Genomic DNA, 13,764 nt, shown 5'->3' with positions numbered 1-13,764 from the left:
CTGGGCAATGAGCAAAATACCCTTTACTAGAAGCCACTTGTAGGCCAGAGTTTTTTCTCTCGGCTAAGTGGTAAGCTGGTTGCTCTACTGATCTCACACAGGAGGTGTGTGGAGCAAGGAAAGAGGAGAGCAACTAGCCTGCCCTTGGTTGGTTGCTTAAGCACAGGTAAAAAACTGAAGTTTTGAAAGCTTAGTCTGAAAATATTGGCCTGTGGTTTTAGCAGCTCTGTCCAAAATCCCTCAGTGCTGCTTAGTGACGTTTCACCTTGCTTTACTTAACCTCTCCGTTCCTTTTGCCATGTTTCTAGGGGCTCTAAGGAGGCTGCAGCAATAATTCCTCCCTCACTATGTAGATACATTTTCATGCACTTTTCCTAAAACTGCACCATGAGCGACTGCTTCCATTCTGTGGCTCTTCAATTCTTCCGAGCATCCTCAAAAGCACTGAGTGGTCTGCACAGTGTGTATCCAGTTCTGTCTTGCAAAGCAATCTCAGGCTGGGTAAAGCATGGGAGTGCAAATGAGCTGAAGATGCTGTTTTCCAGGGAAGTGCACTTGAGAGAAAAGGGGTGTTGCTACTTATGTTGTAAAGTTTGCATTATGTAGCTGATTAAAAATGAAGGCAGAGCACTTGGTCATGCTTTATTTATTGTCCAGGAACCTTAGCACAGAATTGCTTAAAAAAGAAAAAGTGCCACTTGCACTGGTCTATTCAGGGTTTTGCAATATTTAGCGAGACAGAAAAGGGCTGGATTTCTTTTGCAAAGTTTTGTTGTTGTCCTGCAGTTTCTTCAGGAGCTGCCATGTAGGGCCTGTGCTGCTGGGGCTCACCTGCCACCCACACACAGCTGAGGCTTTGAAAACTGCCACGAGCGTTCAGAGCAGCTGCAGCCTGCTGCACCGCCATGAGGTTCATGAAAATGTGCGTCAAGAAGGTCTTTCTCTTAATTGACATGGCTTTGAAAGGGAATTATGGCCAGTTGAAGTGGTCTAACAAAAGACAATACCCTCTTCAGTTGGGTAATCTGTTTCTTTGAACTGGCACTAGTTGCTGTATTGGTTTAAAAAAAAAAAAAAAAGGCAAAAAGTTAGTACAAAGAAATATCTTTCTGCAGAGAAGAAAAATCATGTGATGTCTTCTGGTGTTTCAGGACCTTCCAGTGCTAAAAAACTCTGGTCTTGCTTCCTTGTGTAAAGGTCCTATTTCCCTATGCCATAGGTCTAGCTCTCGAAACACATCCAAATATCTTGTTTCTGCTATGAAACTTTTTCTTGGTGCAGGCAGGCTTCATGGCAGCTCTGAAACTGCCATGAAACTCCAGCTTGTCCAACTACTAGGCAGCAAGTAAAAAAAAAGCATCTGAGTTTTACTTGCCCTTATTTGCTACTGTTGGTATTTTATTGTAGTACCTCTGCAAATGATTTTGTATTCATGCTTAATGAAAATACATTTCTGTTATAGTCTCTGTGTTGTAAATATTGAGAATAAAATGAATAATTTTATGTTATCAGCATGAAATTTGCCACTCTTATTTACTCTTATGATTAAGATAGATGGGTTTGTTTATTGGATAATTTTATCAATTGCCCTTCAAGAGTTTCCTCAGAACCTGCAGCATGATCCCTGTGGATTGCCTGTCTAAACTGCAATAAGTATAACTGATAAATTCTTACTGCTTTCAGTTTTTCTGGTAGTTGAAATGAAGAATTTAGTATTTTCTGCCTAAATCAAGAAGTAATCTTGCTATAACAGGTTGGTAATACTTTTGAGTCTTGCAGTTTGCTTTCTGGTTGTGCATTACTTATATTTAGAGTTGGTTTAAGATGATGAGGGGATGAAGGTCTGAGCTTGCGAAAAAGATGAGTATTTCTTGAAAACTTGGGTTGGTCTAGGACTTTCGGGGGTTTGTTGTAATTACGTCTTGGTCCATTCTCTGAAATTCACATTCCACCATTATGGTGTATCAAGTGAATCAACTGTAATTGCTAGTTAGTTCTGCAAATTTGGAGCAAGCCCTTAAGTGCATGTGAAGTCCTGTGTGTCCTTAACAGAGACTGAAAGAAAAGAATTTTCCCACCAAACAGCTATCATTTTAGTGTTCACAACAGAGCAATTTTTACAAGATATGAATGTTTTTAGAAGGAATATTCAGGAAAAAAATAATTGAAAATGCATGTCAGGTATCTATTACAAAGTGTTACAGAAAACAAAATGTGCCATCAAAAAACTTTGTGAACTGAGCACCTAGTTTTGGAGTTCAAAACCAGTTTAACCATTTTGATTGCATTTTTGTTAAAGTTGAATATAAAATTCCTGAAACTGCAGGTGGGTGGCTGGGGTTGAGGGCACATGACAGTCTTCCTATAAACCCCCAAAAGGGTTGACCTGTATTTTGTAGACACAAGGAAGTAAAATGCATAAAGACTGCTCGCTTAAGTATTTTAAATGAATTTCGGCCACAAAGTACTTAGAGATTGCCTCTGTGACACAGCTCTATTGCTCTCTGATTGTGTACCAGGAAGGAGGGTAGCAGGAGCTCGGTGCAGGACTAGCTCTGCTATCTGTGCTGTCAACATTCAGAAGACAGCTGACAAATTTACCTTCTCTGCGCTTCAAGTTTTGGTGTAAAGTTTAATGTTGCTATTTCTTTCTAAGCAGGTGTGAAAGTAAAGAGCTTGATGTTGAAATAAGGAACCTGATAGAGAAGAATAACACTTATCAGTCATGCGAGGACCCTAAACCTATTGCCCAAGAGAGTCTGAACCCTCAGAGAACTTCATGTTCCCTTAAGGTAAATGCAGTCTGCTTTTGCAATGTTTATCTGCCAGGAAAGAACTTTCAGGGGATGTTCCTTGGGTGACTTGATTATGCATGAAACTTTTTGATTTCTGAAATGATGCAATGAACTTGCTACCCTTTTTTTTTTTTTTTTGCCCCCCCCCGATATGGCTACTTTCTGTGATGAGGAAGACTGAGTGAGAAGATATGTTTTATAGTGCTTTAAAAGGTCAGCTAAACCCACTGATTATCCAAAGTGCCACCCTCTGCAGCCAGCTATGCCTTTTGGATAACACAGATCCACAAAACTGTATAGCCCAAGAGCAGTAACATTTCTTTAGGTTGTTGCATTTGGTAGTTCTGATTTAACTAAGGCTGAGCAGAGGTGTGGGGGACAAAGATCTTTGGGAGTGTCAGAAAGGCTTTAAGATAAGTAGGAAGAAAGAAGAAGAAAAATGATGATTCAAATCCACACTCTGTGGTATTACAAACAGAAAATTGTAAGCCACGTGCTAAGATGGTCATCTTTGCTTGCAGTGAAGCAGCAGTTAACAAGCATGAAAGAAACTCGTTCTAGGTTTCCCTCCTGGTTTCCCCCCTCTCCCCTGAAGTAGCAAGCTGCTTTTTATCGTGCAGTAGGAGGACAAAAGGAAATTTCTGTTTTCTGCAAACTGGGAAAGGGAGGAGTGAGAGGTGTGGAGGAGAGGAGTGATTAAGACATGAATGTCATCCACCTGCAAGGGATGACACACTTACCTGCCTGTGTGACTGCTATGGGGCAGGGGGTGGGGGGAAGGAAGCCTCTGAAGGCTGTGCCCCAAGGCGTGATGCAGGAAATTGATGCGGAGGTAAAGGAGAGATGACTCTTCTATGAAACCCAAAATTACACATAGTTCCTTTCACATGTAAACCGCCATCATCAAAATGACTCATGACCTCGGAGCATGGAGCTGAGCTGAGCCTAAGGAGATGTCCCAGGGTCAGACTGGTGGGATTAGAAACAGTGAGAGAGAAGCCACAGGGAGGAATGGGGATTCCCAGCCCCAGGGGAGGAATGAACACAGTGAAACAGAAGTCTGCAGAATCAGGTATCATTGAGCTATGAAAGTAAAGGGCAGAACAGCAAGCCACAAATGGTCTGTGGAAACACCTGGTCCCCCCATGTTAGCTTCCTTCCAACAGAAGGAGATGTAAGAAAGGATTTGTGGGTGCGGGGAGGAAAAAGAAAGGATGTGCTCACCTCAACTGTTACTGTGGTGTGCTTCAGCACTTCACACAGAATACTGTGGCAGTGTTTCATCTGTAGTGCTTTTATGCTTTTTCCATTTATAGCATTTGTTTGCCTGTGAAAGATGTGTGTGTGTGTTTCATAGGTTTTCATAGGTTAAAGCAGGAAGGTTTAACTAGAAATATACTGGCTATTTTTTATTTATACTTTTAAGTCAAACAGTTTTTCACTTAGCTGGTTATTGACTTGGACTTCAAGTGAGTGACAGCTTGACAGTTGTGATGATAAGCTCCAACAACCTCAGTATAAGATGCTAGGAGTACATTTATTGGATTGTGTGTTTTGGAAAAGGAGGTAATATTTTTAACAAACCTACTTTGCTTTCAATAACAAAGGTTATAAAATAGTATTTTTTAAAAAACCCAGAAAATGTTAGTTTGTGAAACAAAATGCTGATTTAGACTTAAAATGAGGGGAAAATTCAATATTTAGGAATTAGGAAAAAGTTAATAATGTAACAAAAGTGTATTCTTCCCTATAGTGTTGGTCATTCATCAGGAAGCTATTTGGCAGAACCAGCAAGTAATTTTTATTACGTAACTTTTTTTTTCCTGGAGTGAAGAGTATGAATTGCATGCTGCAAAATGACATTTCCTTCTAAGCTTAGATTGCTTTTGAGTCTGTTATCTGGAAATGTCTGTAAACAAATTCCCTGTCTCACCGGTATTTTTTTCCATGAAAGTACGTAATATTATTGGGGTTTTAAAGGCAAATATTTGAGAGAGAGAAAACGTAGGTCTGCAGAATAAACTAATTCTCAGCACACCCTTCAGCCTATGATTCCTTCATCTGTAGTACTTTAATTGCAGCTTGTCATGATGCTATGTTTCCCACTCTAGGAGAGGGAAGGGAGGGAGGAGATTACAGAGAAACATCCTTACAGGCAGGTCACAGCAATTAGAGCCTGTTGGTGTACTTGGGTCCCTGACACCCAGATATGGTTCATTTGTCTAATATAAGGGACTTGAGTGCCTGTGTCCCTATATGTAGTTTGTCGAGGTCAGCAAACTGTCTGGGTTTTTTTAAATGTTAAGCTGAAATGAGAGGTGAGACATTAGTGTGGCATCATTATTTTACACTGATTTTAGCTCGTCTCAGTTTAATAACATGTGTTTACTTTCGCTAGAGACATTGACCAAAAAAGGGAAACATGATGAAATCTTTTACTGATTAGAACAATTGGTAATTTCTAATTCACATCTACTTATCTATTCCCCCTGTCTTCTATAACATCACTTATTGCTGCCATGTGGAGCAGGAGTGTATGTGAACGAGAAGGATTGCAAACTCCAGTCCTGCAGAGGCCATAGTCTATGAAAATGCCTGTCCTCAAAAGGTGCCTCAGGAAGGAAAGGGTTCCTTGTTCAGTCTTCTACAAAGGCGGAAACTGAAGGCCAAGAGGATCAAGCAATTTGCTATTTTAATATAAGAAACTGAAGAAACATATTTCTTACCACAAAAAAGCAGCTTCCTTTTTCAAATTTAAGTATACAGCTGATTACGTTCAGCTGGAATAAGCTAGACTAAATATTACACATCAAAATACAAATATTACTAAAAAGTACTCATGCAGAGTGTTTTCAGTATGTTTAGGGCTTCATCAAGATTTTACACACCAGAAGGATGTTTTCTGGGAGAGGTGAGGGCGGATAAAAGTATCAAATGGGAAGAGAAGAATAGCAACTAAAATAATTAGCAGTGCGTCAACATGAAGTAAAGTTGACAGAGGTAATGTATTTTATGGGATCAATTGGTAAAAAAAAAAAACAATAAACTTTCAAGCACCTAAACTGTTTTGGGCGTGAAGCAACAAAGAAAAAAATTTCATTTGAGGGCTATCTGTACTTGCAACACCTATGTTGTAAATCTCAAAATAGCCTGTTTGCTACGTTTACAAATTATCATCCAACTATTCTTCGATGAAACTGGGATTTTCATCATCAGGCCTGAGTTTGCAAATGCTTAGGTACTTGAGTAGCCATGCCCTTATGGTTAGTCTCATTAGCAATGGTGGAAAACAGTGGATAAAGAAGCCTGTGCTGTTTTACTTACTTTGAAACCATATCTTGCTCTAATTTTATCTGGTTCCCACATATTAAGGCACACATTTGCATCTGCACATATTTTTCTGTCAGAGCGAGTACCGAACCGAACAGCACAAAAGGTTGAGGCTGACATACATACTTAAGGGAAAATCCCTTTCTACCACACTTCTCTGGGTGAAGCACGTGGACCAAGTTTAGACAGGAAGAGGTAGATTCTTCTTCTGCTTAAGAGCTGATTTTATTCTTCAACTAAAATATCTCAGTTTTTACCATTTCACCACGTGCACCAGAATGGAAAAAGGGATTGCAATGGATATTGTAGCTAGTACTGCTGGCATAATAGCAGCTTCAGGAATAAAGCCAAAAGCAAAGCTCGAGCAAAATGTAAGCAAATAAAAGGGTCCCCAGAAGCCACCAAATTTTAACCCAAGTAATCTGAGTAAATCTAGCTTCTACAATTCTGCAGCTGAACAGTATAATAAATAAAAAAAACCTAACAAAAACCCCCGACAAACCTCACAGCAGATACCTGATCGGCTAGGAAGAAGAAGAAAAAAAAAAAAGATGATTTTACTATTTTGTCATCATCAAGGAAAGATTCACTTCTACTTGAATCAAGCATTTTAATGGTTCTTGGTTTCGCTGCAGTTACTGAACAGATGAAATTTTCAGAAGTGACGAGTGGCTTTCATTATCTTAATTTGTAAGTGTCTATTTTGTAATACTTTAACAGAAGCCTTTCCCAGAATAAAGATCCAGCACTGCGAAAATGAGAAGTTTTATCATCTTGTGGTACTGATGCTTGTGAGAGGATTCAGTGTTGGCCGTAGCTCCAAGGCTTTGATTTTTCTCCCATTGCAAGCTTCCCAAATACGACCAAAAGGCTTTTACACTCAGAAAGGTCAGGTTTTCGTAGAATACAAACTAAAATAATTCTCATTTTTAAACAGGAAAAAAAACCCCAACCTCAAAGCTGCTACTAATAGAAATTATAGAATATCATAGAAATAGAATAGAAACTAATAAAAGGCTTCTAAGCAGTTCAGCCCACTTTGCCCTTGCAGATGGGATTGTATGGTGCCACTTATGAGTTAATTCATTGAATTTCTGAGGGGCAGCAAATCCTTCCTGGTCCCATTTGCTTCCTGGGAAGCTTTTTTCATACCTGGTAGCTGACTGGCTTATTCCTGTTTCTCATGGCAGTCTCTCTACAGGAGCTCCCAGAACCCTGCTAGGCATTCCTGGCAGCCACACTCCAAAAGTATCTGAAACTTTCTTCCCTAAGTGTGCTCAAACTGATTGCCATAAAAGAGGATGTTTAGCTCTTCACTCCATCTTCAAAGTAATACAAGGCAGCTGTGGACAAAAATGAAAGTTAAAACAGGTACTATCTGTCATAATGAATCGGAACTGCTTGAGGAGTTTTGAAAAACATATGGCCAATTCTCTTCTGTCATCATTGCCTGTAGCATGGACAAAAATCATAAATGCCAAGGATAATGCTTCATAGGCTAAGTACGTGAGTATGAATGGGGAGGAAAAAAAAGGAGTGTGAAGAGTGGGAGAAAGTTGGGTAAAGGTTGTACTAAGAATTCATGCTGATTAAGAGAATTTCAATTTTTTAAATTATGATTCACAGACATTACAGAAGGTTTCAGACTATTAGTCAAACTTGCAGGTGCAGGTTTGCTTGCTATAGTATTTTTTTTAATACGTTTAATCGTGTTTTGATCGGTAACTGTAATAAGAGATAGAGCAGTGGAAGCCAAGGAACAGAAGGGCTCATGTGGACATTAAGGAAGCATTTTTATAATACACACAAAAGAGAAGTTATCAACCGCTCTTCTAGGAGGAGCCAGATCTGACCAGCTCTCCAAAGACAGGATGATCATTCTTGTTGTATTAACTTCATTTTCTTAAGCTAGCAAACTTCACTTGCTCACCTGGAGAGGAGACCCTGCTCCATTTCTCTCCTTTGCTTTCCATGTTTACTCAAACTGTGCTCAAATGTAAAGAAAAGTTTATTTATATTCAATGGTGGTTGATGTTACAATTCCATGTCACAGCCCAGCAGGAGGAGTAATGACATTTTGTTTCTTTGTTCAGGACGGATAGAAGGAACGTGTGAAGGAAGTGACTTTCTGGAGAGAGAGAGTGGAAGGAGAAGTAAGGGATGAGAAACAGAGGAAAAGAGCATGTAAGTTAGTTACGCTCTTGCTCTAAAATGTGTGATGGACTCCAGCTAGATAAAGGCCTGTATGTCTGTGTATTTTAGGGAGGCTATAAAAAGTCCACTGCAGACTATGACGTGGTTTTACACATGTTTATGGAGAAGTCAGAGGCAGTTATGCTGTAAGAGGTTGCCCAGTTTGTATTTTTCTACTCAGACTATTCCCAGCAGTCTGTTTTCTCTTTTTTTTTTGTTTGGTTTTTTTTTTTAGTGTAACCAGTAAATGCCATGACATTGACTTGTTCATTTAAAGAGGAAGAGTTGAAATAATCAGGGAAATTAAAGTTCATGCAAGCATTACATTGGGATTTATAAAACTTGCTGACCAGTTTGTCACTGCTGTTACATCACATTTAGCAAGTCTTGATTTTGCATGTTAGTGGCTAAAGTAGGTATGATTTCACCACAGTAAAATCTGATTTTTAGTTGTCTGTGGCAAGAGAGTGACTAGATTTTCCCCACAAGCCCTTTACTGTAGTGTTAGAGATGGTGCTAATTTGCATGGCAGTGTCCAGTGTGTATGTAGTCAGGGGTACTGCCCATGACTGAGGTGCCATTTCAGTCCATGGCTGCAAGAATGGCTCAGGCAGCTCCTGGGGAGCGCTTGCCTTCGTTAGCACCGATGGATGTCCTCTCAGCACAGCACACGGCTGACATTGTTCCCAATGTGCAGAACAGGCACACTTGGTTTCTCCTCGGGTATCTTCTCTGCTTTTCTGTAGACATTACCAAACAGTGCAACGCCTAGCAAACACTCAGTGCCTTGCCTTTGGACAACACTGCTAAGACTGTGTTTTCCTCTAAAATTTACTTTCCTGGTGCCTTGCGCAAACCTGTTCGCACTTTGCAGACACCCTCTTCAGCTGTCATTTTTGCTTTCTGTGAAGCTTCCTGACCTTCCTATGACTGTGTAGCACTAGGACGAATCTTCCTCCAGAATCTTTAACTGGTCTGGTTATGTTTTGGAGGCGGGAAAATTTTAACAGCTTTTTTGAAAGTTTGCTTGGATCTGTAAACAGTTTTTTAGGTTTGTGACGGCATTTACAGTCTGCTCTTCAACTAGGATTCTCCAAGCCATTTAAAGCCACATATTTGATTCAGTAGCTTCAAACCAAGTATAAATGCTTTAAAAATATTTTTCTTTTTTTGACCTCTGAAGTCAGATAGTTGTCAAAAAAAGTCCTTCTTTCAAGTATTTTTGTAGATCTCAGATTTCCGAAGTGCTGTTGTACAACTAAGTTGTTCTTCATTGTGTAGCACTAGACTGATAAACAAATGCAGTGTCATTATCTCCACAATACCAAAGAAAAGAAATGTTGTCATCTCCTTGTCTGTCTTTTCAGTGCTATTAACTGTTTTCACAGAGACAGACAACAATTTTGCTTCAACCCCTCCCAGCTTTTGCTGGAAGAATACCACCACCTCTGAAGAGTTTGAGCTTTTGTTCCCTACTCATTGGCATTTCTTCTATTCGTATAGATTTCAGACATTCTCTTATATTTCCAATACCCTGTACTGTTCTTATGTTGCAATCAGTACAGAAAAGCGCTTGTGAGGGAGGGAACAAAAGGAACCTATCTCCCACCAAGGTGCTCGCACAGCTGAACAGCACCATTGTTCTTGAACAGCACATTGTTGCCCTTCAGATGCATTTCCTATAAAGTCTCTTAAAAGGCAATTGACTTTAGGCACTGTGTAAAGGAACTTCGGTGTTATCAGTATGAATGCTAAGCTTGCTTATCTAGGCAATGAAGAGCACTTAATGTCATTTCTATTCTGTCATATTTTGTGTAAAATTCTTGTAGCGAAGAGCAATAGCTAAGATGGAGCAAGAAAATTTGGCACTGTTTTTAACGTGTATATGTAGGGTGGAAGGCCAGTAACAAAGCTAAGAGCTTCCACACAGGCATACTTAGCTTGGAGCTTGTTGATTGTTAGCAGGGAGCAATATGTCTTTCAAACAAGATGTTAATGTTATGTGAAAGATTTGCCCAATAAATGAGGCCAGTATAAACTGCATTCACTGACAGTGCCGAAGTGCACGCAAACAACAGCTATTTCAGCAAACAGCAAGACTTGACTCAAAACACTCATGTATAGCCCTAGTGTGGGAAAGGACAACGGCTGTTGCTGCTCAGTCACTGTGGTAGGCTCACAGAGTGAAAATGAACAAATGCAGGTCATTTTGTCATGGAAGGGGTTGGGGAGACATGGAGATGCTGTTGCTGTTCTAGCCTGTACTCTTCCAGGAGCTTCACCTTTCCCCCAAGGTCTCCCCAACTCTCTCACAGCATCATGGGGGGCACGCAGAGAAAGCAGAAAGGAACAGTGTTGCAACTAGTTAAAATCCCTATAAATGGCACCTTCAAATCCTCCAGTCCAAGAAAGAATCATTCACTTTCAGTAGTTGTTAATACAGTCATTAAGATATCACAACAAAGGACTTGCTGTCCTAAAGTCCACCTAGCTTTCCAGGAAACTACTCAGCTTTCCAGGAAACTGTTTTGAACTAAATAACAGTAAGAACTGTGTGCACTCCAGGGTCTTAGCCTCATCCTCTCTTCAAAGTAATTTGAGCACTGATATCTTTCAAGTAGAAGCTGTGATTCACAAGTAGGGCTGTGCCCTGTGTTTGCTTTTCTGTCCCTGCTGCAGGGACTGCTCAGCAACTCATGTAGCACATCGCACCGCGCTGTTGTGAGGAAATCGGAAACTGGGGCTGGTTTACCTTAGCAGGCCAGACCATAAAATGCAGCTGTTCAACCTAAGCTTTCTCCCAAAGCTTAGCTGCTGCTGGAACGGAGAAGGGACTGCTGAGCATGGGAGCCTGGATAAGGGAAGGTGTCTGTGCTTGAGAATCATTGCCCTGGGAGCAGATGTGCAACATGGAAGTTTTCTGATTGTATTTTTATGAATCAGATGCTCAGTGTTGGTACTTTATAGATAAAGACAGACTCTGTTTCCGTGAGTTTATAATCTATAGGATTGTAGCAGGCCAACGCAAGGTAGCGGGACGTTTGTGTTTAGTTACAGTACCCTCTCCTTCAGCAGCTGACTCTTGACTTTTCATGTTCCCTAACTTTAGTACAGTCAGAACACAAAATTATGCAGTGACAGCCTGTTAATGGATGCTGCAGATGCAGCAGTGACACACAGACGGACAGACTGTGGGTGAAAGGAGACATCATCATTCTCTTATCTGACACTAACATCTGGATGACCTTTAGCATTCAGTTGGTCTGTTTCACTATGTGTATAATAGGATTATTGCCTGCTTCTGCAAAGAGCTTTGAAGTTATTAGGTGTAAACTTTGATTTGACATAAACTTTTAATAATATTGTAATACTTGATCTCATTTTTCAAATGCGTGGTGCTTGCTCTTCCTTCTCCACTATGGGGATTTTACAGTTTAACTATTACTATGTTCTTTCAGGTAGCACAGTATGTTTATTCATTTTAGAAGTTGGCCTTCTTGCATGTCTGTTTCCCGGAGGATGGCCTTCCTGTTTCACTCACCTTGCTTTGGTGGTACAGAGGTTTACTTTGTTTTATTGCCTGACAGTTACTGGCTCATATATCTTATAATATATTGGTCACTACAGAAATGTCAAGAAATGCAATTGTGAAAATTGCTGTTGTGTTATCAGCCAGTAGTTCTTCCTTCTTTAAACCAGTGCTGTACCTGGGAGGGATATGGTCAAAGGCTAGTTTTGGTATAGGTACAGATGAATTTTTTTTTTTTTTTATGTGTAGGATGACACCTACGTAGAATCTAAAATGTCTTTATTAAAATAACATTTGTTTTTTAATTTCTCTCTTTATACCCCATGAGTTTTCCAACCCCTCCATAAAACATCAGGTAGGGAGTATATATTTCATATGCAATATTGTAAAACAGTAGCTTTCTTCCAAACTGAGTTTTGTATATTGCAAAAGAGGAGTTGCTTAGTCACACATTATGAACCGGAGATCTGGAATGTGGCTGTTAAATTCCAGCATTTCACAGGATTACCTTACTTTGTCTAAATTCTTTTTGGAAATTGAAAGAACTCACACAGATTTATATTATTTTATGTAAAATTTCACAGGCTAACTTTCATTCCATTCCTTGAAAAGGAAATAAGCAACCTCTGCTCCCACTGAAAAAGCCTTAGACCCAGGGATCTTTCCTCAATAAGGAAAATTGTTTTTCTTTCATGCGTCCTTCTGAAATCCATCATTATTCAGAATTCCAAGACTGAAGATGACAATACTTTGCACTTTTCTATTTCGTCCTGACTTTGTATGTGAAGTCTGTGGAAGCCTTTTCTTTGTTAAACTTTCCTGTGAATTTAACTTGGTAAGGCTAACCTCTTTTCCAAATGGGAAACAAAGACACAAGTTTGAAGTGTTGGGTACATTGAGTAGTCAAGTGAAGACTTGAGTAGCTTGAAGCTAGATCCATGCTTAGGTAAGGTAAGTACTAGAACTGCAAATACGATGTCCATATTACAACACCTATCATTCGTCATCTTTGTGCAGCTTTTCTTCAGGGAAAGTAAATCAATTTTCCAGTTACGGTTTTCCCCTAAACATCTTGGAGTTTGTATGGGTGTGCTCCTCCCTGTAGCTGTTAAAAGACTTCAGTATTAATCCTTTGTAAGCATAACTCACTAGTTTTTCTGTCATGATAGTTCACATCACACTGTGTCACTTAATCCTTGTCATACTTGTGTAAGTCCTTTTTTACAACTGGAAGCAGGTATAGAAAACCCTGTCCTCTTATTTACTGAAAAAACATACCCTTTCTTCCCTTACAAATGCAACTTCCTCTCTTGGGGTGAACTGGCCAGTCGATTGCGATTTACATGCACACTAAGCAAAGTGCTGCCTTGCCCGGCATATTAGTCATATGCAGTGTGCTTCAACCCTTCTGGGAAGCCCCGGCCAGGAAGGAGGAAAAGGTTAAAATCAAAATTCCACCACTTATTTCTGAACCTCAGCTGCCTCCACAGGCAGCACTTGCGTATCTTCTGGGTCTTAATGCAATTCTCCTGCTCCTGTAGCCAACATAAAATACCTGTTTCATTGCTCCTCTTCTTCCAAAGACCTGTAGTGAAACAAATGCTCAAGGCCGTCTTGGATGCGTGTGGGCAGGTGTGAGTGACATGGAAGCCCCAGCAAACCCACTAGAAGTAAGTGACTGTTTTGGCTGTCCTCTGAGGTGCTGTCTGATGAACAGAAATGGCTTGAGCTGGTGTAGGTGTCATGCATGTCACTTTGTAGATTGACAACTATGGGCTCAGTTTTGTTTTCCGGGAGATTTATCTGAATTATTTATGCTGTTTAAGAGTAGAAGAAAATGTTAGAAATATTTTTGGATACAGCATTCTTGGAAAGATAACCTTCCCTAGTGGTCCCCCCCCGTCCCCCCGTCCCCCC

The 13,764-nt window shown here is 40.1% G+C and overlaps 1 protein-coding gene across 1 annotated transcript in view; it reads left to right on the top strand.

Moving 5' to 3' along the window:
- Positions 1–905: 905 nt before the first annotated feature.
- TNIP3 (TNFAIP3 interacting protein 3) overlaps positions 906–13,764 on the top strand; it is a 43,000-nt gene continuing 30,141 nt past the window's right edge. The window contains 3 exon segments of the mRNA XM_010575609.1: positions 906–922; positions 2,660–2,792; positions 13,431–13,517. Of these exon segments, the coding sequence (XP_010573911.1) occupies positions 906–922; positions 2,660–2,792; positions 13,431–13,517 (237 nt within the window).

The sequence above is a fragment of the Haliaeetus leucocephalus genome, unplaced genomic scaffold (assembly GCF_000737465.1).
Source record: "Haliaeetus leucocephalus isolate CR32 unplaced genomic scaffold, Haliaeetus_leucocephalus-4.0 Scaffold484, whole genome shotgun sequence".
Lineage (NCBI taxonomy): Eukaryota > Metazoa > Chordata > Aves > Accipitriformes > Accipitridae > Haliaeetus > Haliaeetus leucocephalus.
Note: the sequence above shows the minus strand (reverse complement) of the source record. Positions and strands in the feature narration are given on the sequence as shown.